This window comes from Centrocercus urophasianus, unplaced genomic scaffold (genome assembly GCF_019232065.1).
Source record: "Centrocercus urophasianus isolate 14NV4802_14NV808 unplaced genomic scaffold, USGS_Curo_1.0 seq_2, whole genome shotgun sequence".
Lineage (NCBI taxonomy): Eukaryota > Metazoa > Chordata > Aves > Galliformes > Phasianidae > Centrocercus > Centrocercus urophasianus.
This window is the reverse complement of record NW_024884755.1, coordinates 2,542,351-2,566,528: the sequence shown is the minus strand read 5'-3', so window position 1 is coordinate 2,566,528 and position 24,178 is coordinate 2,542,351. Positions and strand designations below refer to the sequence as shown.

Here is a 24,178-nt window from a genome sequence, read left to right as displayed (position 1 = left end):
GGTATCTGTTACTGAGTTTTGTTACTTTAACACAAATGAAACTTTTAGAATATTGTTAGTAAGAACTGATTTGAAGTTAGCACATAATGGAATTCATATATGTTTTAAGAGTTTTTTGATAAACATTGAAACAAGATCTCAATGCCAGAATCCACTGGAATTTGTAGCGAGATAAGGACCTAATGTCTGAAGGCAGAAGCGATGCCATACAGGCTCTTATCTAACCACAAATGTGGGAGAACTGAAGATAAATAACTTGCCTGCATGCAGCTTTCAGAGCAGGAGGGATGCAGGGCAGTACTGACTCCAAGTTAACTTGTTTATGGATTTATTAATCTGTACTAACTTATGTAAGTGTAACTCAGGACTTAATTTACAGCACTTGTCCATATATTCTCCTGAGCCTCTTGTTGAGTTTAGAGGGCCACATAATTACTGAAACTGAATTTAAAGCACTTTGTGAATGATGCTCAACATGACATTGAATGTTGCTTCTAGATGTAGACTGAAGTTCTTCAGGGCAGTGTATTTCCTCTAATATGTGCTATTTTCTCAGAATTTGAGCTTTCTGTAGCTAGAATAATTTCAATGAAAGTCAAACCAAGTAGGTTCTGTCTGCAGTGGTTTTCAGAGCAGAGTGATTGGGCTGTTTTCTGGCCAGCTTGCCCACTGTAGTCTTTGGCAACCCCTGGCCAGCTACAAGAAAGCCTCAATAAAATGTCACGGCGATGGCTTACAGCAAGTTGCGCTTTCTGGTGTTCCCTGTTTTTTTATTCTGAGCTGTGAATCTCAGCAGAAAAAAAAAAGATAAAACAACAGGTCTTTTGTCTTGTGTTCCATCCTTTTTGTCCTTCTTTTTCTTTCCTATTTTTCCCTTTTTTTTTTCCCCACAAGAAATGTTTTATTGTTCAATTTTGAGAAAAAGAGAGTTGCAGTTTCCAAGTAATCTTTCATTTTTCATGCCTGTAAGGGATGGGAAAAACACCACCTCTAAACTAGAGAAACTGGTAGAAAGCAGCTGTATCAGAGTTGTTTGTAACACTAGAACAGTGAATAGCTATGCTCTGCTAAGCACTACGAAGATTCTACTGACTGAATTCTTCATTTCTATCTGTAAATGCTTAGTGTAGTGTCTTTTATCCTGGCTGCATATCAGTTAGTTTCTCTGAGTACATATATAATTTTTCCTGTACTCAAGGTTTCCTAATCTTTCCCCAGATGATCTCAACATGACACATCAGCACTGTGTTCTGGCTGGCTTTTCACCTCGGTTCAGCTCCACTCACCGAGTGGCAGATGTGAGTATAAAGTATGGTTTTCTACTTGGTCATTTGTCAAACTAATACTCCAGTACTGTAAATGTAGCATCGTGTTGCATCTGCCTTACCTAGAACTGCATTGGATTACATTTAATCAGACTGTTTCCTTGAACCACCGATATTTTTCTATAGTTGGATTGAGGTATGGTTGTTTCTGTTATTAGTAATTTACCTAAGTTTACAGTCATTCATGTAAGATGTGAATTAGGGATGTGCTACGCCCCCCCTCATGGATTGCTTAAAAAAGTAGAAACAACTATTTTTACCTGAATTTTTTTGTGTGTGTCCCACTCCTAGCTGGCAGGTGTTATTTATGATGAGGTAGAAATGCTCAGTACACACATCACCGATATCCACAGGCTAAAATAGCCTTTAGAAGAGCAGAAGGACTAAGATGAGTCGTGAGTATGCTTTAAGGCGGATCCTTCTGCATTTTGCGTGTTCTGGGATGGAAAAAGCAGGGAAATGATAAAGTGAGCCCCTTCAGCCAGTCATTCTGGGTAGCAAGACTTTGGCATTGAACTCAAGTGTAAAGATGCCTTTGATTACTAGACCTCCCCATTCCTTTTCCTGTCCATAGTTCTAGCAAAAGTTTTCTTTATGTGGTATTTAAATGGCAATGTATACAGAAATAAAATGATAGACTGCATTGTAAAAAGATATTAAAATTAAAGTGTATTAAAAAATTGCTGCTTCATTTTTGAGCAAACCAAAAAGGTAACACTACTGAAGCAAGACTGATACGTGTATCCATATACATTTTTTTCTTCCTAGTTTGTATAATAGTAGAAAAGCGATATCATCAGACATTGGCAAATACAATAAAAGTGTAATAAAAAAAGCCTTTATTTCCCAAATTATACTCTGCTTACTTGAACTGGACTTTGGCATAAAGCAGTAATGCACTGTGCAGTTTAAAAATCAGTAGTTGTGAATATTATCTTATTTTAAGAGTATTCTGACCTACAGCTTCTGTCTGTTATTTTGCAAGAAAATGCATATTTTCAATTTTAAAACTTCTCTATTAAGTGATTGTGCTCTGTTTTTTTAAACTATTGTGGTCTCAACCTATGTATAGTTTTTTGAAAGGAATTTTAAGTATTTTCTTCTAGTTTATTGAAAGAAATTAAGTGAAAACAAAAGCAGCATAATTGCAGATCTGTTCTGTTCATGTTACCTACGTCTTCTAAACAGACAGCATTCTCAGACTGAATATGAAATTCTGTTTAAGTTTTACTGGGAGTCTGTACAACTACACACGTGCAACTGATGGAAAATGCAACCATATTTTTATCTGCCATAATTATAAAGTAAATTGAAAATTAGTCGTATTCTTTCTCCAGTCTATGGTTACTGATTGGTTATGTTGAGCAGTCTTTTGTGTAGTTTATTCTAACAACGCTATAAACAAACCAGTGGGCGTTAAGCTTTTGTTTAAAAGATCATAAAATGCAGTTACAGAAATGCAACCCTTCTGCTCCTTCACTTTCTTTCAGAACTAAATGGTTCAGTATTGCTTCAGTTCAGTAACATCTGTGTTCTGACATGGCTCAATATCTGTTCTTATTCTGTTTAGTGTTCAAGAGGAACGCTGGAATACATATTTGGACAGTGTGAATTGGCACTCCAGAATTTACAAACTGATTCTAATTCAGTGGCTTTATCTCTGAAATCAGTGGAAACTGCAGTTGTAAAGCAAGTGGAAGAAATACATAATGAGGTGAGAAGACGTGCACTGGAAATGCTGCAGCTGGGTTCTGAGAGGTGCAGTCTGGTGCTGTGTTCAACAGCTCACAAAGCATGGTGCTGCATAAGTTCATAATGTGCTTTTTATGATTTATTAATTGTTTACAGCCATGAGGAGTAACTCAGATCTGATACTTTCATTGCCGTGAAGTTTTCTATTTGACTTTTTAAGATCCCTCTGCTGGTAGAGGTAAGGAGCAGTTGGTAGGGTTGGTTTCGTTGTGCCAAGTCTACCAAATCATTGCGTGGTGGACAAACCAGATTGCTGGGAGAGGTGTGGGGGCGGGGGAAATGGAAAGAAAAATGCACGTAAGATGTCTTTAATTGCTTGTCAGATATTAAGGTAGCTGCCATTATTATTTTTTTTTTTTGCTGAATGGCAGGTGTGAGATGATTGTGAATGTCTACTTTAAGGTGCATCCTGAAGAAAATGTAATGGAAATAATTGTAACATAATTCAAGTCATTCTGTGCTATAAAACATACAAGGGTAACAGTGCACTTCTGTAGCGGTTTGAACCTGACAGCGTTTCATGGTTTGAAGTCTTAGCAAGCACGTTCATTTTAAAACCTCTGTTTGGGGAGACAGTAGAGATGATTTCTTTTGTCTGAAAGTAGGCAGTATCATGAGGAGTGCAACTTTGCTGTTTCTGTGTTAATGACAGCAACATGACACAGGAGGTGGGTCTTCTCATGGTGGTGACATTTCCAAAGCTGGTTAGTTACTTTTTTTTTATTTAAAGAAGACACAGTCAAGGCTATGTATTAGGAGTTTGAAGTGACATTGTGTAGTTGGTCTGGCGAGTTCTACCTGAAACAAAACTTTGAGCTTTTCTTAACTAAAGCACTGGTAATCTTTTCAAAAGCAGCAAAAGAAAGCAAAACACGAAGTCAGTTTTTCTGAAGTATCAATTACAGCATTTCTATATTCAAACACTTTGAAGGAGCTAATCTTTACTACTACTAAAATAAGTATGCTCAGCGTTGTATTAGAACATCTGTAGTACTGAAATAATTTTGACTGGAATGAGATGTTTTTGTAAAGGGTTTAAATTATCTGCTGAGGAATGTCCAGGCAATTATAGGCCAGTCAGCCTCACCTCTGTCCCTGGAAAGGTGATGGAACAGCTTGTATTGGATGTCATCTCCAGACAACTGGAAGAAGAGGAGGTTATCAGGAGTAGTCAGCACGGGTTCACAAGGGGGAGGTCGTGCTTGACCAACCTGGTAGCCTTCTATGATGTTGTCTCTGGCTGGGTGGATAGGGGGAAAGCAGTGGATGTAGTCTACCTTGATTTCAGCAAGGCATTTGATACTGTCCCCCACGACATCCTTATAACAAAGCTGAGGAAATGTGGGATAGATGAGTGGACAGTGAGGTGGGTTGAGAACTGGCTGACTGACAGAGCACAGAGGGTTGTTGTTGGTGGTGAGGAGTCCGGTTGGAGGCCTGTAACTAGCGGTGTTCCTCAGGGGTCTGTGCTGGGTCCGGTCTTGTTCAACATCTTCATCAATGACCTTGATGAGGGGATAATGGCCACCCTCCGCAAGTTTGCTGATGATACAAAGTTGGGAGGATTGGCTGACACGCCTGAGGGCTGTGTTGCCATTCAGCAAGACCTGGATAGGCTGGAGAGCTGGGCAGAAAAAAACCGGATGAGGTTTAACAAAAGCAAGTGCAGAGTGTTGCATCTGGGGAGGAATAATTCCATGCACCAGTACAGGTTGGGGGATGACCTGCTGGAGGGGAGCTCTGCGGAGAGGGACCTGGGTGTCCTGGTGGACGACAGGTTGGCCATGAGCCAGCAGTGTGCCCTTGTGGCCAAAAAGGCCAATGGCTTACTGGGGTGCATTAAAAAGAGCGTGTCCAGCAGGTTGAAGGAGGTGATCCTCCCCCTCTACTCTGCCCTGGTAAGACCTCATCTGGAGTACTGTGTCCAGTTCTGGGCTCCCCAGTACAAAAAAGACAAGGATCTCTTGGAAAGAGTCCAGCAGAGGGCCACGAAGATGGTGAAGGGCCTGGAGCATCTCTCCTACGAGGAAAGGCTGAGTGAACTGGGTCTGTTCAGCCTTGAGAAAAGGAGACTGAGAGGGGACCTGATCCAGGTCTATAAATATCTAAGGTGTGGGGGGCAGAATGGCGAGGCCAGACTGTTTTCAGTGTTGAGTGGAGACAGGACGAGGGGAAACGGCTGGAAACTGCAGCATAGGAAGTTCTGCACAAATGTGCGCAAGAACTTCTTTACGGTGAGGGTGACGGAGCACTGGAACAGGCTGCCCAGGGAGGTGGTGGAGTCTCCTTCTCTGGAGATGTTCAAGACCTGCCTGGATGCCTACCTGTGCGACCTGGTGTAGGGAACCTGCTTTGGCAGGGGGTTGGACTCGATGATCTCTGGAGGTCCCTTCCAACCCCTACAATTCTGTGATTCTGTGTGATTCTGATTCTGTGATACTGTGCGTTGCTACTGAAACTTGGTAGAACGTATTTTTATTTGTTCAAAGCTGGTAAAAATGGGTGTAGTGGTAGCAAAAGATTTGCACCCTTGACTTCTAGCAGAACAGCTCTTAGAGCTATTTAAAGAAGTCTCATGCGTGCAGGGCTTTACAAAACATTAATCAGGCTCAGTCCATAAAACTATACGCATATGTGGTTTGCACAGCTAGGGCCACAAGCACAGCTGGTGTAAATTTGCATGGGTCCTTTCACATCAAAGCTCTGTGCCGTTTACATCAGGTGAGAGACTAGCCCCTGGTGTTTGCAGTCACCTGAATAATTTTGCTGTGTGACATACAGGGATGTTTCCTGTTACGCATATGGGATATACTGTAAGAGAAATCATTGTTTAACTTGTACATATTGTGCAGTTAATCTTAGTAGACACATACGATCTATATTGCCTTTGAAAAGAAAACCCACTTGCCTTTTTTTATTTCCTAAGGTCAGCTCTTCACTTGAAGTACAAATTTCATATGTTGAAATACAATTTAAATTTCATTTATTAGCTGAGCAAGTAGACAAAGTTTGCTGTTGCTCACCATTGTGTTAAATGCATCTTCTTCAAACATCACTGAGGGAAAAACATACAGATCAGTGAGGCTAATGCAGGTTTTGCATATGAAAACTTCCTGCATTCTTTTCTTACTGTATAATAAATCTTTGTATTTTTAGGCACATTATTGAGGCTTTAGGCTCATGTTGCATATGAAGAACAAGAGCATGTTTTCTTCCTTTAAAGAATTAAACTGGTTAACTACTGATGAAAGTTAGTCTTTCATCTGATAATTGTGATGATGACCAAGTGATTTGGTCGCTTTTTTCTTTGCCCTTTTAGTTTGGTTATTTTAAGTACAAAAAAAGAAAAAAAGAAACTGAAGTAGCTAAAGCCACATACAGAATTGATGAACTGTCACCCAGTTTTGCCTCTGAATTTCTGTTTTGGTACGCAGCTTATCTACCTTTGGACCAGAGATCATGGGCCTGAAATTGAGTAGTGTTTATTTCCATAGAGTAGGTGATACAGTTGCATTCTACTTACAAATGTCGTAACTGAAGCTCCTCACATGTTTTAATTCAGAGAGAAAGAGCCTAACAGCACATCTGAAAGAGTGAGATGTGATTCTATGCCTTCACTTGTGTATTTCTGGTTTTTTTCTGCTGAAAAAAAGGGAATTAGAACTGAAGATCTGGAGTAGAGGTGTAGTTTTAGTATTTCTATTTTTGTGGTGAGTAGGGAGACCTCTAAAAGAGTAGAGTTGAGCATCTGGGGAATGTCTTTTCTGATTGCTTGTTTTCCCGGAGTTCACTTGTTGGAGACCTGTCTTGGATACAGGTGATGTTAGGGATGAAGTGCAGTTACTCTTTAAAGCTATCAGATTGCTGTTTCGCCAGTAACCTATTTTTGGGGTGACAAAGACCCATTGTTTACCTTGCTGAGAGCAGTGCTAAATTTGTTGTGTGCTGAAGCCTCGAGGATCCTTATTCAGCAATGGCAACCTATTAGAACCACAAGTTCTCTATGAAATAAAACACCCAAAGAACTTTTTTAGGATGTATTGTGTTTAAAATATGTCAGGCTTTGAAGTACTTAAGTTTGAAGAAGTGAGGTGTTGTCCTCACTGGGGTTTTGGCTCAGCCCTGATTATTGCGATGAAAATTAGAGACTGAATTGGTTGCTATGTCACTCCTGAGTACAGTGACTCTTGACTACAGCAGATCTGTTTTCATAGCAGAAGTAGGTATATCTCTCACAGTTTGTCGTTTGTACACCTGCAGGGTTGTGGAGAAGCCTGGGTAGCTCAGTCAAGGGTATGTGATGTTAGCTGCTGGGTCACTGCTAAGGAAGGGTTGCAGTGTTTGCAGCAAGGGAGGTTAAAATGCTTTAGCATGCCATGCTGAGCCTACAGCATGGTTGGTGGCTGGACAGTACAGGAGAGCAACATATAGATCACTTACATCTGTGGCATTTAATAACCAATACCTTTAAGTAAGTGACTGAGGAGCACTGCCTCACAAAATGTCAAATGCCACTGTTGGCCTTTTACTACTCAGTATTGACTATAACCTAAAAGTGGCCTTTAGTCATCACCAAAGGACAATCTGAAAATCTGCTGAGGTTAGATGTATGAGGCCTGATTCTGGGCTTTCTTTCACAGATGTAAGTCATAAGTCAAAAATTAATTAGAAGACAGAAATCTTCCTGGAGTGTGCAACATATGTATTTTCTTTCCACATTAGTATGTTTAAGTTTCATCCTGTGCTGTTGTGTGGACTGCTTTCTTATCTGAACTATAAAGCTAGCTCTATTATGTAGGATTCTCTAAATTAAACTCAGGAAAACACTTGGCAAGAAGTTAACCTGCATGTTTTGTTGCAGATGAATGTTAGTACCTTTACCTTTAGTTCCACTAAGGCTAGAATTGAGTTTTTATCTCTCTGGCATCTTTTGTTTTTTCTTGGTATAGTTCCTCTTCTTCATATAAAGAGGTGGATGGAAGCGAGCCTGTATGATTGCCTTCTTCCTGCAGAAAGAGATTAGTGACTGGAATTCAATTGAAGAGTTACGCTAATTTAGAGCTAGTATTAATTTTAAAATACCAAACAAACTTAGTGTAACTGGTATCTCTGCAGATTTTTAGCAAAAGTATACATGCTTACTAATTTCTGAAGTATCGGTGATAGAGGAATTTGTGCCTCATCAAGATGACTTTTTCAGAATCAGCTGTCACCTGGTCAGAGGCAGCAGCTCAGCTGTCAGTCTGCTTGGTGGCTCCATTGGTGGGTGAAATGTTGGTCTTCTCTTCCTCCCTCTTCTTTTAACTCAGTCTAAAGCTAAATTGAGGCGCCATGAGATGAATATTGACCCGAGCGTAAAAGCCCCAGTATGTGTCAGTCCACATCACTTAACAGCCACATTGTGCACCACAGGTGGTGCTCTGACATCTGATGAGATCAGGTATCCTGCAGAAAATGAACTAGCCTGTTGCTCTTGTGTTTGCTGTAAGGGATCGAGATGCATTAAAGGTTTGGCCAAGATGTCAGACTTGACTTAGGCTGAAATTACAGAGTAATGTAACAGATCAATATGATTATAGTTAAAAATCAGATTGACTGAAATAGGTTTTTATCATGATGAGCCATATTTTGTAGCATTGGCTTTCATTTTTTTAAAAATAGTTTTTCTTTGATTAATGGCTTAATGTGATTCATTTCCTGAATCATATTTGCCAGGTATCTTGTGTTATTGCCCTCTCAGTGAAAGCAGCCAGCAAAAATAGAGAAGAAAAAAGGAGTAGTGAGTACTCAAAGCTCTTGTTGAATTGTTGGCGTGCTCAGCCATCCTGAAACATTGTGTACTGATTTTTAATGAAGCATAGCTTGGTGCTTCATAGGCAGTAAATACTACTTCAGCTGTTTTTATGAAGGGCGTATGTCCCCAGACTTCTGTACTAAAAGCCACTATGGTTACAGTCAATTTTTGAAAATATTCTAAGGTTTGCATCTGTCAACTAATCATGTTATATTTCACTAACAAGGTTAACGTTCGTTCTAAACATTTCAAATTTAAGTTTCTTTTACTGCGGTCATTAACGTGCATTGACCAAGCATTGAGTTGATGTTAGCAGAAGCACTCTGAGACTTCTGTAGCCTGCTGCAAAGAGTTCAGTGACAGCTTTGGGCAGTTTTCTTGACTCCTTCACCTTGTCAGGTTGCCTTTGTTTGCTGTGGAGTCAAGCAGGATAAATAAAATCTTTTGTGGAAGCAGGTAATGACTAAAGCAACTTTGAACTCGGTGTGAAATGCAACTACCACAACAAAAATAAGTTCATAATTCTAAAGGCTGGAACTATGGATTGCTGTTAAAGATAGCAATCAGGCTCAGCAGGAATTAGGGTAAACAGAATTATTTTGCTTGAAGAATATTTGATGAGCTATGTATGACTATCATCATCTTAAGTCATCACTTAAAGCTGAAGAGCCGCTCATATGAAATTAAAAACCAACAACAAACAAACTACAACATACAGTATGATTTGTATTTCATATTCTGAATAAAAGCATTGCTTTGCTTGTGATAAAGCTTTATTGCACTGTTGGATAATGTTTTCTTTGTAAAGCACAGTTTCCACATAAACAGAAAAGCAGTTTGTCCTGTTTTTTCCAATGTGCCGAGCAGCAGACAGCTGCCTTCCACTCTCAGTATGCACAGGGCAGGTTGCCTGTACAGGAGGTTCAGTAGAGGGAGCACGAGCCTGGCCGTAGCACTGCAGCTCATCCTGAGCTGCTACTGGCGGCTTGTCTGGAAACCAGACTGGTTGGTAAACTTGGGGAAACTATTTTTCATTACAAAGCTGTGCTTGTTATACATAGCAATTGACTAGGCTGAATTCTAGCACAATTTATTGCTGCAATTTTATTCTATACTTTGTATTACTAAATAAAAATAACAACTGTGCATAAAGACGTCTTTAGAGATGAATGCTTCAGTAGTCTTGTCATTTTCCAAAGGATTGTTCAGTTACATCTGTACTCACATACTACCCCAGTCCAGCCCCAGTTAGTGACAAATAAATGATTTACACAACCATGTGTTTTTGTCTTGCAGGTTGAATTTGAGTGGATTAGGCAGTTCTGGTTTCAGGGCAAGCGGTATCTGAAATGCACTGACTGGTGGCTTAAGCCTATGGCTAAACTGGAAGAATTTTGGAGAAAAATGGAGATTATGGTAAGTACTGGTTTTATAGTCTGAAGCTTTTTGGAGTTTAATTCTGAGAGCACTAACAGTTACGTTTTTAATTATACTGTAGTAATAGGATTTCTGCTTTATTCAGAACATAGGAAAAGTAGAATAAGTGTCAGCCTTCCACTGCTTCCTCTTGTTTCTCTCCCCCAGTAGCCAAAACAAATATGAGCAAAATAAGATCCAAAACCCAAGAGGATATTTTAATTGTTTCCTGGCTTGGCTTGTTTATAAAGTTTGGCATTGTCAGAAGTTGGTGGGCAGATACTGCATCACACCAACTGGCATCTGAAGCTGTGCAGTGCCACTTTTCCATTCAGCACCAAGATAGACAGCACAACTCTGCCAATCACAACAGCAGTGACTGTGCCTGGGGAAAGCTTAGGGTGAAATCTGATGATGTGGAGGTGCACCTATCTGTTAGTAGTTCATGGGTGCAATTAATTACATCCTGGCTAGGACCAGCTAGTGGTGATTGGTTTCTTCAATAATTAGAGGTGGGATAGCTGCTGTGTTTTCAAAAGAGCGTCTTTGCCTTCCTTCAACACTGTCTGCGTGTCCTCCCTTAGCTCGCTTGCTGTTGTGAAGTAGAGACTCAGGTGGAAGACTTTGCAAGAGTTCAGCACAATTGCCAATGTACCTGCTTCTAGATCTGTAAGCAGAAGGAATTACATGGGCAATCATGTCTTGCTGGTATCCTTACATCTCCACGAGAAGTTTCTTTTCCCTCGTATCTGCTGGTCGCTATGTAAGCCCCAGCTTGTCCCTGGTTGTCTTGGAGGAGTTTGTCCTGTGGTTGAGGATACTGAATATCACTTGTACTTGAAATTTTTTTTAATTTCTGGAGGCACAGTGCAAAAAGAGGCTGCTAATTGAGTTTTGAGGGAAATGTTGTTACTCTCTAACATGTTCACAAGTGTCTGGAAGCTTTTCATGGCAACAGCTGATTTTGACTCTGAAAAGTAAGTGTGGGTAAGTGGGATGTTTGTATGTGAAATCAGTTGCTGTGAGGAATTGCTGAATTTTGGACTGTCATACAAAAAAAGAGGGGAAAAAAACTTGGACTTGTTTATCTTCGTATTTTTCCTCATCTTTCTGTTCTGAAAATCAGCTAATCTGGAGTGACCTTTATCATTAAAAAAAAAAAAAAACACCCTTTGGTTTGTTTTTCTTTCAAATGACAACTTACCCTCTTGTAACAGAGGCTTAGATGAGGTAGAGACAAGAATGTTTGATTGTTATTTTATATCCATTGTGTGTTGAGAACATGGAAAAACAGCAAAGCAGGGAATTCTCTAGGGTTAGGTTTTCTGCAATTGGTGTGACACTGCCATGTGTCTCTAATTAGAAACATGGTGGTGTCAGTGTATCTCCTTTCAACAGGCCTCGAGATGATATTTATCAGCGAGCTGATGCTTGGGCCAAAACAGAAGCTGCTTCCAATTTAAATTTTAAAAATTGCTTTAATGTTTTATGACTTATAATACACTAATCACAATTAATTTCAGCTATTGACGGAGACAGAAGAGAATGTTAATTGCAAGTGTCTGTTTTGTTGGGTCTCTAAGTAAATCTGATGCTTACTGTATTTTGGACTTGGACATGGGGTGGGTTGGGTTTTTTTTGTTGTTTTTAACCTACATTTTGTCCTTTGTGTTTCACGAACTGACAGCAGGGGGCAATGTTGAGCCGCAGTTTTAATGCAACAGGAAGCACTGACTTCATAAAAATGCATAGAAATGGAGCATTAACATCGAGAATTATCCCTGTTGCTTCAAGTTAGCTGTAATCTGTAAGATTCCATAACACAGGAAATCAATTGTGGGTTAACAAATTCAACAGCAATTTAACATAAAAAAGTGCAGTGTTTTGGTGCATGCTTAACTTCCACAGCATTAAGTTAAATCAGAAAGGTATTTCTGAAGGTACCTGGCAGTCTGCAGGCAATGCTGTTTCCTGAAATTTATTTTAACTGAATAACTCTTTTAAAGGTAAAAACAATAAAATAAAATATTCCTTTGTGTAATGTGAAAAAATGCTTGAAGTATGCATGTCTTGCAGTTGTGAATCTTGTCTTCATAGAGTATTAGTCTTAAGAGGAACTATTTCTTAAAAGAAAATTCTAAGGCGGTGTATTTTTCTTTGTGTGAGCTTAACAGCTCTTGACTGGAATTTTTTGAATGTGTCTGGAGTAATACAGTGCTGGGTTCCCCGTGTGCCTTTCTTTCCCTTGTTTGGTAATGCAATTGTGAAGAAGGAAAGAAAAAGAAGTTTTCCGGAATTTCCAAATCTGCTAATTGTGACTGCCCAGTATCACAGCAAAGTGCAGTGCCTCAGGAATTCAAACCCAGTGTCTTCAGACCTTTGGGCTCTATTTAATGTTTCTGTACATTATAGCAAGCACACCATTTTATCGTGATGTTTAGTCCTGGCATTTCTTTCCCTGAGGATAGTTTTACTTAGAGCTCGCTCTTGTGATGTAAATGTTAAACCTTTCATTTGAATGACATTCTGATAAAACATCACATTTCCTGCAATATTACCTCATGAATTTATGAACCATTAAATCTAAAGCAGTTTAACCAATCTTCTTCTTTTCCCCCTCCCTTGAAAATATGAAGGCTATTCAAGTGTTTGAGGTGGGTTTTTTCTTAAAAAGTCATCCAAGATTAACACGTTATCATGTGCAACATCAGGATAAATGCTTGCTGAATTCAAAGGGAGAGTTACCATTTGAAAAAAAGACTGTACAAGCTTTGCTTTCTGAGCAAAGAGAAGTCTGAAAAGCTGAAATCTCATGTGATGTGAGGAAGTCTTGCTGTAGCTGTTCTGAGATTCAGTGGAGAGACAATTTGTCTCTCAGGGTCTGATATCATGCAAACCTCGCAATCTGACATTTATTTTAGCTATGGAAATGTTTCAGTGCTGTGCCAAATCAGTAAGCACTGTACAAGTCCTACAGCCTTTTTTTTGTTTATTTTGTTTCAGGCTGATTCACATTTGAAAAAGTAAATCAGTGGAATGAGAAGTAAACGTATGTGATTATACTCAAATACCAAATCTTTAACGACTTCTTTTTATATATCCAGTGTTCTTTTTTTTTTCTTTTTTTCTCTTTCTTACGATGACCCTGGTAGTGCTGTATGGTATGAATTGTATTTCCTGCTTTGACAGTTCATTTAGCAACGTAGCAATGTATTTATATGGCAGTTGGCCTTAATAACCTTTATTGACTTTGGTGGGTAAGAGCCAAGACTGGGATTATTAAAATGTATCAGTTTCCCTGCAGTATAAAAGCACAACATATATAATTATGTTAGGTAGGTTAGGCTCCATTTAATCCCACCTATTTACGCAGGAATTTGGCAAGTTGAAAAAACTGTAGTTCTAAAATACAGAGGGGGAAAAAAAAAAAATGAGTGACTTAGCTTATTTAGCAGCATCACTGTTTTCCTGCTCTTAAGGGTTTACTTAAAGGAATGTAACATAGATCCTAAAGAATTAATTTTTAATGGTATAACTGAAACACAAGTAATTGCTACAACATTTGTTTCACTTTTCAGCATCCCAAAATATAAGTATTGATACTGTTATGCCACGTACCTTTTGATTTACAAATGCTGTGTGCAAACAGTAGCGTGCATGTCCTGTGTAGTTGTAATGAGCAAACTGCCATTCAAGTTAGCTGATAGCTCTGTGCACCACTGGTTCACCTTAATTTTTAAGTTCCTGGGAAAAAAACAAAAACAAAAACAAAAACAAAAAAAAAACAAACAAACAAACAAAAAAACCAGGAAACAGTACATTAACTTATCATAATACTTTTACTGTTATTCTCAATGCTATATTTTATCTGCTTATGCAACTGAATGGAAATCAGGAAGCAGAGATATTTTCATTTAAAATTATTTTTCTTTCCCTTCTGGGATCTGTTTCATTCTTCGGTACTAATGCTACGTATGAAGTATGCTGTAGTTTCTGCTGTAAGCCACTGTTGTCATGGGCTTATAGCCTGATGGTCTGGGCTGAAACTTGAGCCCCAGAATCCCAGCCCAGGGCTGTAATATATTTCTTCTTTCTTTTTTCTTCTCCCCCCCCCCCCCCCCCCAATTAAAACAAGGGCTTAAATATATGTTTATATCAAGGCATTTCAGTTCCAGAATAACCACTGCGAGCTATAAGATAAAATGTGCTTCTAAAAGGAATTTTAGAAGGAATTCTCTTAGCTTTTCTAGACTTCAGCACTTTAAACAGCTAACCAATTATACTGGGGGTGAAAGAGGGGGGGAAAACACACAGGAAGATAATGGGATCACAAACAGGCTGGTTGTTTGTTTAACATTTTCAGAAAATGCAGAGCAACTTAACTGATGTTTGAATTGCTCTGACCTTGGCAGCCAAATTTCAAGAATTCTGAGCTATGATTTTAATTTCTTCTAGCTTTCCCCTTGTGCTTGGATACTGCAGCGTCACACTGCGTTACTGGAGGAGCACGTGGTGATGGGTGATAGTGTTTGCCTAATGAGATGTAAAATGTAGGCACAACATGGGAGCTAAAAGACCCAAATTTTAGCCATATCTCTTGTCTTTTGGGGCTGTTCTTATCTGTTTAGACCAGACCCTTTAAATAAATGTATTTTTGGCAGGTTTTATTGTATGTACACCAAGAGTCAGATATTCCTGGAAATTTATCTTTGATTTCAAACAACAGCAAGACAACCTGATCCCAAGGACTTGTTTTTCTTTTTTTAAAATATTTTTGACGTTATTTTCTTTGACCTCAATATTTTTAGACTTCAGAAACAGGAGAAAGGATTCAGCATTGTGTTCAGTCAAATCTTTCTTTAAAAAAAAAAAAAGTCTCGCACATCTTTCAGGAAAAAAAAAATATTTACAATTCTGAGGGAATTCAGTCTTAAGCTTCCAAAACAAAGTGTGTGCTGAAAGCACAAAGGGCTGTGTTTATGATTCTCTTTGAAGTGTTTTTGCAACAGGATAAGGAAAATTTTAGAAACTGTCTGATAGTGTTCAGGGTAAATACTTAAACCCCTTTAGAGAATTTCACACACAGATACTGTGCAGCAGAAAAAAGGATACTTATGTTTCCTAAAGCTGCTACAGCCTACAGCTTTGTACTTAAAGACAGAGGTGTTGAATAGAATTCTACTGAGGATACATCCAGTGACAATATCTACAGGAACATCACAGCAAACCAGTGGATAGCACTTTCTATTTTTAACCCTTCTGTGAGCTGGTTGATATCTAAGCTGGGTTGATGCGAAGCTCTCTAACATTTCTATTATACACTGGAGCTGCTCAGAGGGCATTCTTCCAACTCACGTAGCACACTGCAAAAATTGCTCTGAAAACATTTTGAGATTGTGAGGCAAAACGGCGTGAGCCAGGAAGAAGAGTTTAGGACAGGTGACCTCACCTTGTGTCCTACAGGGGAGTGAGATGCTGTGCCTCAAAGAGCCTTGGTTCAGAACAACTGGATTGCTTACTCTCGTGTTAAACTCTTACTATAATAGGGCTGCTTTTTCTCTATGTTTGTACACAGTCAGATGTATATGACCATGTGTGATACACTTGCTATAAAATGAGCTCTGTGTTTGGATTGTTCTTCTCCCTGGATGCACTCAAGGCTGGGCTGGAAGGGGCTGTGAGCAGCCAGGTCTGGAGGGAGGTGTCCGTGCCCATAGCAGGGGGTTGGATCTAGATGATCTTAGCGGTCCCTTCCGACCCAAACCATTCTATGGCTTAAAACATAAATATGTGCTACACAGCAGAAATCGGGAGTCATGCAAGTAGGTTATGCCCATGTTTTGTACCCAAATTGTTGTATAAATTGATCCGTGTCTGAGCTGAGCACAGTGACTTGCACTGGATGCTCCATCCCCTTCAAGTGTTCTCAGACTGGATGGCTTGCCAGATCATGCATATGTATGTACACGCAAATGTATACACAGATGTCTGTTTTAATTGATTTTCTAGTATTAACTTTGTAAATTTGTGTAGATTTAGGATCCTATAGAATTTTCCTTAGGTGAAAAGTATTTTATAGAAAATAACACTGGGGGAAATAGCTTGCAGTTCTCAGCAGCAGGAACAGCAAATAGAGGTTATAGAGGGTGAAGACTGCTCTTGGTAGCACTACAAAGACCTGGTGTGTGCCAGAGAGAGGAATATCAGGCCAGAGTTCCTCCTGCGCTCCTGTGAGTCAATGTCAGTGCTGGGAAGGTCTTGTTATACCCTGATATTGCCCTTCTATTGTCAGTGGGAGCTGTGATGATTTCAGTGAAAGTGAAGTTGGTGTAATTGGGCCATAGTAGATTGTACAGAACTCAGTGCTGTTGGCACCATTTTCTCCCAGAATCTTGTAATGCTCTGGAATAACACAAGTGTTTTGTTAACAGTGAGCTGCTTGATTTATAAGGCTTATTATTTTCTGTGGAAATGGTGAAGCAGTATGTAGGTTGCTCTTAAAGTAATGCCTCCTATTTCCATGGGAACTGTAACATATACAAGGAGCACAGTAACACTTTTGCACGGAGCAAATTATCAGTGACAAACACTGTTGTTCAACACAGTCAGCACCATTAGCTCTGCATTTTCACCAGAAGTGAACAAAAGCCTGCATCCTGCTCTCGTAAAAATCAGCATCAACAGAGGTGAGTACCTGTGTTGTCACCACTGCTGAAACACTCCTCCCACCACATCTGTGTGCTCACAACGCTGCTTGGTCTCCATAGGCAATTCAGCAAGCATCAATGAATGTCAGTGGGTTCAATTTTTTCCTCATGAAGGAATTCAATTCCATATTCTTGCTTCCTACACACTTCCGTGTCAGATGCTGTTTGGTCAGAGTGCCCCTCTGCTGCCATCTGTCACACAGCAACAAAATGGAATGGAATACTGGTGGGAAAATTCAGCTTCTACTGCCATACCACCAATATCCGCCTCTGCTGTCATAGCCTAACATAATAAAAAAATAGAAGGTGTTACTTTCAGAGCAGCAATGTAGTACTGAGCTATTGCTTCTCTTGTCCAGTTATTCATTGCAAATCCTCTTATGTTTCTCAAAAGGTTTCTCATAGTATAAAAACTGAATAAAGGACAATATTTGCACGTAGATTATTTCTTTTTCAAATTAAGTTTCCTGTGTTTTTGAAATGTCTGTATCTTCAAGTTATGTAAAGTTATCAGCTATATAGAAAATGATTTCTAGTTCTTATTTATGCAGTCATAGAGGTGTTAAGATACATGTTTGTGAAGATATAATGTTGGAAGAAAAATTGGGCTTCTTGAAGCTAAATTACAATGGTTTGGTGGGAGTCAATTTTAATGTGATCTCTATAAGCTAGGGGAAGTTACTATTCCTAATGAATAGTATCATCTATGCTGCTGTGGTCATAATTTTTTTTTTTTGAGTGCTACAAACATTTTTAAATATGGTTTTATTTCTGTTGTCTATTAGTGGCTGTGTGCCCTTTCAACTTTTCAAATGACTTTTGTAAACTAAGGTGACATGTTCCAGAAGTTGCCATTGCTGCATTGATACCTTTTCTTTCTCATTTGATCGTTGGTCCTAATTCCTAACAAGATCGTGGGGCAATTGTGTTTTTGCAATCTGGTTTTTGATAGTTGCTTCATCTTTGATCAAAATTACAGCTCTTATTTTATATAAAGAAATAAAATTTGCCATAGGAAGCATTATGCTCTGTTGGATTAGGTGGTGATTCTGTCTCTGATTCCGTTTAACTTGTGCAAGTAACTGAAGTGTAACTCAACTTGAAGATCAACCTGGAGATTAAAATTCTGAAGTCTTATTTTGGTTTTAGATTGCAGACTTGTTTCTAATCATAGGTTCCTCATCAATGGAAGGAGGTTGTGATATTTTTGCTATAACTAAAAGAATTATTTATTGGCTGCGTCCTATGGAGAGAATGTTTTGCAGTTGAAAGGACACAACAAATTTCTGCCTCCCCCCTGCTGTGACTGGAAATTGTCTAACCGGAGCCACATTTCAGATGTTTTGTTTTTATTTTCAGATGGGCAAGTTCTGTCCCTTGAAGAAGTATGATAGCAGGAGCTTGCTGTGTTCTGCCTTACCATGGTTCCCTCCAGTTCTAGCCCTTAGCTGTTTTTGAATACATCCTTTTTGCACTTTTCTTACAATACATCCTTCTACTTGATCATTCTGAAGATCTAGACATAATAGAATATTTTCTTTTCTGAAGCAGGAAAATAATTATTGTTTTCTATCAAATATGTCTAGTTAAGAACAGATTTCAACAGATCTTTTTGGACTGGTAGGGAATCTTAACACTGCATAGTTCTTACAGCAGAGGCTTGAATATAAAGTTCCAGTGTAGTAAAAAAAAAAATATTTGAATTGTTTCTGTGACATAATGGAATTTAGTATCACAGTCAGACTAATGACGTGTCTTCTTATTAGGAGTTTTTGTACTATAGACTGATTTGGGGGAATAGTAAGAATAGGCCATATCTGTGCTTGTGATTAAGAATGCATCAGTGGAGAGCTGTTCAAGATGAATCTACTTTGATGCCTAGCATGCAGTATTTTGGGAAGTGTGCTGTTAATAACTGGAAATACTGCATCAGTTCATATAGTTTTGCTGCCTGGGGATCGATATTGTTCTGTCATAAACTGAAGTTGATTATTTTATATACATATGTATGTATCAATTCATTTGTATTCTACTAATTGTATTTTTGTCAGTCTTGAAGCTGTTTGCTACCCACCTGAAGATTAAAGTTTCACAGGATTTGCTAGCTAGCAAGAAGGCCAATAGTTTCACAAGGATTTGGTAAGACTCAGCGTGGACAGGTGAATTGGAAGATGTTTTCTTCCAGGCATCTTTCATTCAGACACGAAACAGAGTAAGTTTACTCATTGCCCTCTACTGCTCCTTCTCATTTTCTTCCCAGTTTCCTGCTTCCATTTCAAGAAATTATTTGCAGTAGTATGACTTCAGTATTCACCCCTTTGCTCTACACTAGTGATTAGTTACATTTCTGGTGGAGGATTTGAATGGAAATTAAGATTAGCCTATGTGAACCAATTGCTGGGCAGTGCTGAAGCACGCAAAGGCTGTGCTTCCTAGAATTCCCGGATGCTCATGAGTAGCTGAAAAGCTTTCAGCGACTCTGCTTTATTTTTGTCAACTTCTCTCTTATGGGTAAGATGAGAGAGCACCCTGGTGTTACATGTACAGGAGGTACACCTATTCCCAGGGAAGCAATGATGAAGTGACATGATATTCTGTGTTCTGTCTATGAAGATGCTCAATGCTGGTAGTCCTGGCTGTGTGCTAGTTTGAAATGTCATGATACTTCTGGAAGGAATAATAATTAAAAAAAAAAGGGAATGATTAATGTTTCTCACTCTTTAAAGTCTTCTCATGTAATTGGTATCTTCATTAACACAACGTTAAGGTAGCTGATGTTGTCTCTGATTCATAGCAGAAAGAGGTTATTATGGCAATGCTAGCTCTACAGTAAAGGTTTTTCAGACCATTATTTAATTACTGATCTTTAATTGGCTTTCATGTAGGGCATACTTGATGCGCCTGTTTGTAGGACATGTTCATGGTTATGGTCAGTTCCAGTAGTGGTCATTTCACTAAGGAATTTTGAGTTTGCAGCATTGAAGCTTGAGGGCAGGGATAATGATGGAAATGACAGCTGAATCAGTCTTGGAAACTCATGAGATTGACAAAAACATTGAACGAAACAAAAACAAAAGTCCCACTGGTTTCTCTGAGAAATTTCGCTGTTAAGAAACACAACAGAGGACCAATCCTCTATTTTTTCTTTCCTTTTTCTTCATTTTTCATTTGCTAGTTTTTCTGGTCAAATACAAAATACTGTAATTGAATCACTGCATTGGCTGGCTTTTTCCAACAAAACAGCAGATTTAGGGGCTTAACTGCTAGTTTCAAAAGTAATATATATAGAGAGAGCATACAAAGACAAAAATTGAGCACACAGATATATAATCCCAAAGGAATAAACTGACTTGTACTAGACAAGCTGAAAGCTGGTTAAAATATTTCTCATCCTTTGGGTATGCAACAGCTTTTGATGATGGAGAGTGTATTAATATTCAGCTTTGCTGCTGTCGACACTTCAGACAGGTCCCAGGAAAGACTCTGAAGTGGACCAGGTTTTCACACTCTGCCAGAAATCTTTCTGAGACACAGAGCAGCACCCTTGTACCAGTAACAGCCAAGATAAGCATAATGCTGCTTAGCTATGTCTTTATTTTAGAAATTGCTTTTAGACGTTTTGAAAGGATTGAAAATTTTAAAGAATTCTTTTCATGATATAAACTCATTTAGATACAATAACGGAGGAAGATTAATCTTAATTGTTTAGAAACAAGGCTGCTCTAATCTGTTCAGTTTAAAATCCATTTGTCAGAGTTCTTTATAAACATACGAAGATCGCAATACTAATATGAGACTGAGGACTTCAGAGACTGCTCTTAATGCAAATGTTCTCTTAACTTCATTTATTCCCTTGTAATTAATACCTGCTTGCCAGACCAGAATGGGGTGTAAACAGCTGCTTTATCAGCTGATACTTCTTTTGTTGGCATGCTGACATATGGGGTGTTTGCTTTCTACCCCCTCCTCAGTGCCTGAATGTACACAGTATCTGGAAAACATGTCACACGCTCTGTGAGGTGCCTTTAGGATGGCTCCAGGGCTAAATACTTCCTGTAATAGGTGAAAGAGCATGGCTTAATCAGCTTAGTGAACTTAATTAAGCTGTACTTTTTCTTATGGTACAGCCCTAAAGTATGTTTCAGTTAAAAAGTGTATTTCATGGTTGTGGAGTGACACAAATTTGGAGAAATCTGGTGAGGTTTTATAGTGGGCTTGAAAAAGGTGAACTTTGCTAGTTATTCTGTAGTGTGAAACAGTGAATAAAAGGAGAGTGCTTCTTTTACTGAAGATTTAAAAGAGAAATGCTAATGCAGTTCAGAATGCAAAAGCTTTTCGTACTGAAAATGTTTATTCCCCTCTCCCATCTAATTTTAACACTTTTTTACATGGGAAGAGCTGTCTGTGTTTATCCCAACTTACCCTGCCTGCGTGCAGTTGTGTCACCAGGCTTTGCCTACTACCTTCTTCGCTCCTTGGAAGAATACTAACTGGTTTGGTGTCATTGTGAGGATGTGATCTTCTCTCCTGTGATCTCTGTGTCTCAGCAGAAAATGGAATTACAAGCTTAAAGTGATTTGAGCTGAGTTGTTCTTTGTGTTCTTCTTGACGTGCTCTATGTTACAAGAGGAGGTCTGATTTGGGGAAGTAAGCAGGAGAGCAGACAGGAGGCTGCCAGCAGTATCCAGAGGAAATGTGGGAAAGAGGATGGGAACAGTTCTGTTGGCATCAAAGATGATCTGAGAGAGGAATCCCAGGACAGGAGTATTGAAAAGCTGTGGAGATGGGAAACTTGAAGCTGAAAGCATAGGTGGAATGGGCTCCTGGGTACAGTGTGCCTCCTTCGAGGCAGGATATTGTGGGTAGCAATCTCTTTGGTGTTTTTCATCCAGTTTTAAAAGTGTATATGTTGATGGAAATTCCCTTCTTGATGCCTTTTATGTAATAAATGTAATGCTAGATTTAATATGCTACTGGAAAGCCAAGCAAGGGAGAAATGGTCCTTCTTTCAGCAAGTAATAGTTAGGTGAAATACAGAAAGATACCTAAGGCATGTTAAGAGTGATTTGATTTTAATCTAATGTGTAAAATAACCTAGGAAAAGAATTCAGGAATGTAATGTGTGCTGATTTTTAAAAATTTAAAGGATTATATAATGTTCAAAATGTGTGAATTGTTTGGTTTCATATGCTTAAACACAGAGACACACATGTTTGTACACATATGTTGTACACAGTGCTTGAAGATGCAGAATCTTACTGAATTGATAGAATGTGTTAGTTTCTCATCTTAGTGCCTCCCACTGGCTGTGTATAATTCTCTGATGGACTTTGGTGTGGTTCTTGATTATATGGGGAGTTATAATTTCCTGATGACTGATTATGTTATTTATAATGCAGAAGGTGTTAATCCTTTGGTGATTAACACTCTATTTGAATTACCAGAGGTCAAAGGTACAGTTTTTTATTTGGTCTTTTTGCAGGCTTTCTTCCTTCTACTGCAGGTTTTGTTCATTCTTTTTTCTTCTTTTTTTTTTTTTTAATCTGAAAATTACTTTGAGATAAGTCAGGGCAGTGGGCAACAAACAGAGAAGCATCCTCCTTCCTTTGGGACCCAAAGCTGTTCAAGCTGAAGTCAGGAGAAAGTAAATTTCCTTCGCAAGAAATAGATCTTCCAGAAGTTTCCTTAATCGTTTTGGAGAGCAAATTCATTAAAGACTGTATTTAATACACACTCACACGTACTTGGATGGTAATACGTACATACGTGTAAATATGTACAACTGTCATTTCAAGTGGTTTGGAGATGCTCTAGAGATTGCTGGCCAGCTGTCAGCTACTTTCACAGTTGCTGTGTTTTACAGAATTGAGAAGGTATTTTATGGGCCTTGAAGTCTTTCAGAGCTTGTGATGGGATGGAAGTTAATCTTATCCAAGTATTTCTAGCCTTGTTAAGACCGCAGTCGTCTTTGTGTTTTGTTGAGCTGGTCTGGTTACAGGGCTGAAGCTGATGAGGGAAGGTTGTTGTATACAACCTTGTGCTTGTGTAAGCATGAAGGTGCCTCCAGGATATTCACTTTTCTGCAGGTTTTCTGAATTGCCTCCAACTTCAAAGACTTTCTAGTGGTCTACATCAGTTGACCCAAGTGTGTTATTGACTTTACACACTGTTATGGATATGGCTGTAACACATGGTCTTGACTGGAGAGGCTGAAGCAGATGCTTTCACCTTCATGATGTGGGAATTCCATCTACTGCAAATATGGGAAAGCATGGGGATTTAGGAAGACCTGCGCAGGAGTTCCTTCACTGGTGTTTTTCCACACTAAAACCTTTGTGCTGATGAGTGAAGCTGCTAGAAGCCAGTTACAGGAGCATTGTGTTGGTAGCTGCTAGCCCTCTGAAGTGATTAAACCTTGTATATAAACAAAGAAGTTAGTTAAGGAAGGAAGCATTACTATTAGGAAGCAAAAAATGAAAGGAGAGCGGCTCGCCTGGTGGGGTCTGTATTTGAGTGTCAGGCTGTAGCATGTTCACAGTTCCAATTATGCTGATCTTGGAAATCTAAGGGTCTGTCTCCATATTTTCCAAGAAGCATAACCAATCCTGACTTGTTTCTTGAAGAGAATTCAGCATCGGACTAGGTTGATTTAGTATTAGCAGTGAACATCTAGAGGAGCTGGAACCTGGGTTCACTGGCATCCAAAAGCTCTGTTTTAACTCAGTCGCTGGCTGTGGCCTTAATGCCCGAGCTGCTGGATGAAGTCATTCAGTCTGTCAGGAAGTTGGAACAGATGATAACAATATATGTTTAATCTGTGCACCAAAAATTGTGGGTGCTCAGTGCTGCTCTGTGATGAAAAGAATGTCTGTTAGGGATGCTCCAGTTCTTCATGCAATGATTTTGTTTTACTGTGCCAGCTTTCTCTCTGCTGTTCTCTGGTGTTTTGCTCCGAGCTTTGTGAGGTGCTAAGATTAGTGCTGTTTTGCTTTTCTCAAAATCTTTCATGTTTGCTGTGACAGGTGAAAAAGTAGTATTTGTTCTGCTCCAGCATGTAAGGAATCCAGCACAGACACTGAGGACAATTAGTCCTATGTTGTGGGATAAAAAGCAGACATGCTAAAGTTGTAGGGGGACTTTTTTTCCTGTACGTGCTCCTACGGGGGATCTTTGCATATAGCACT

At 39.1% G+C, this 24,178-nt stretch overlaps 1 protein-coding gene across 5 annotated transcripts in view; it reads left to right on the top strand.

Annotated features, from left to right (window-relative positions):
* The window catches only part of FTO (FTO alpha-ketoglutarate dependent dioxygenase), a 227,629-nt gene that overhangs the window by 56,225 nt on the left and 147,226 nt on the right, over window positions 1-24,178 (top strand). For 4 of the 5 annotated variants that reach the window (XM_042821625.1, XM_042821624.1, XM_042821628.1 and 1 more), the window contains exons 5-7: window positions 1,219-1,298; window positions 2,896-3,039; window positions 10,168-10,287. In XM_042821625.1, the coding sequence (XP_042677559.1) occupies window positions 1,219-1,298; window positions 2,896-3,039; window positions 10,168-10,287 (344 nt within the window). Of the gene's footprint in view, window positions 1-1,218; window positions 1,299-2,895; window positions 3,040-10,167; window positions 10,288-19,045; window positions 19,207-24,178 lie in introns of all 5 variants that reach the window. The other variant, XR_006169324.1, reaches the window with a different exon arrangement.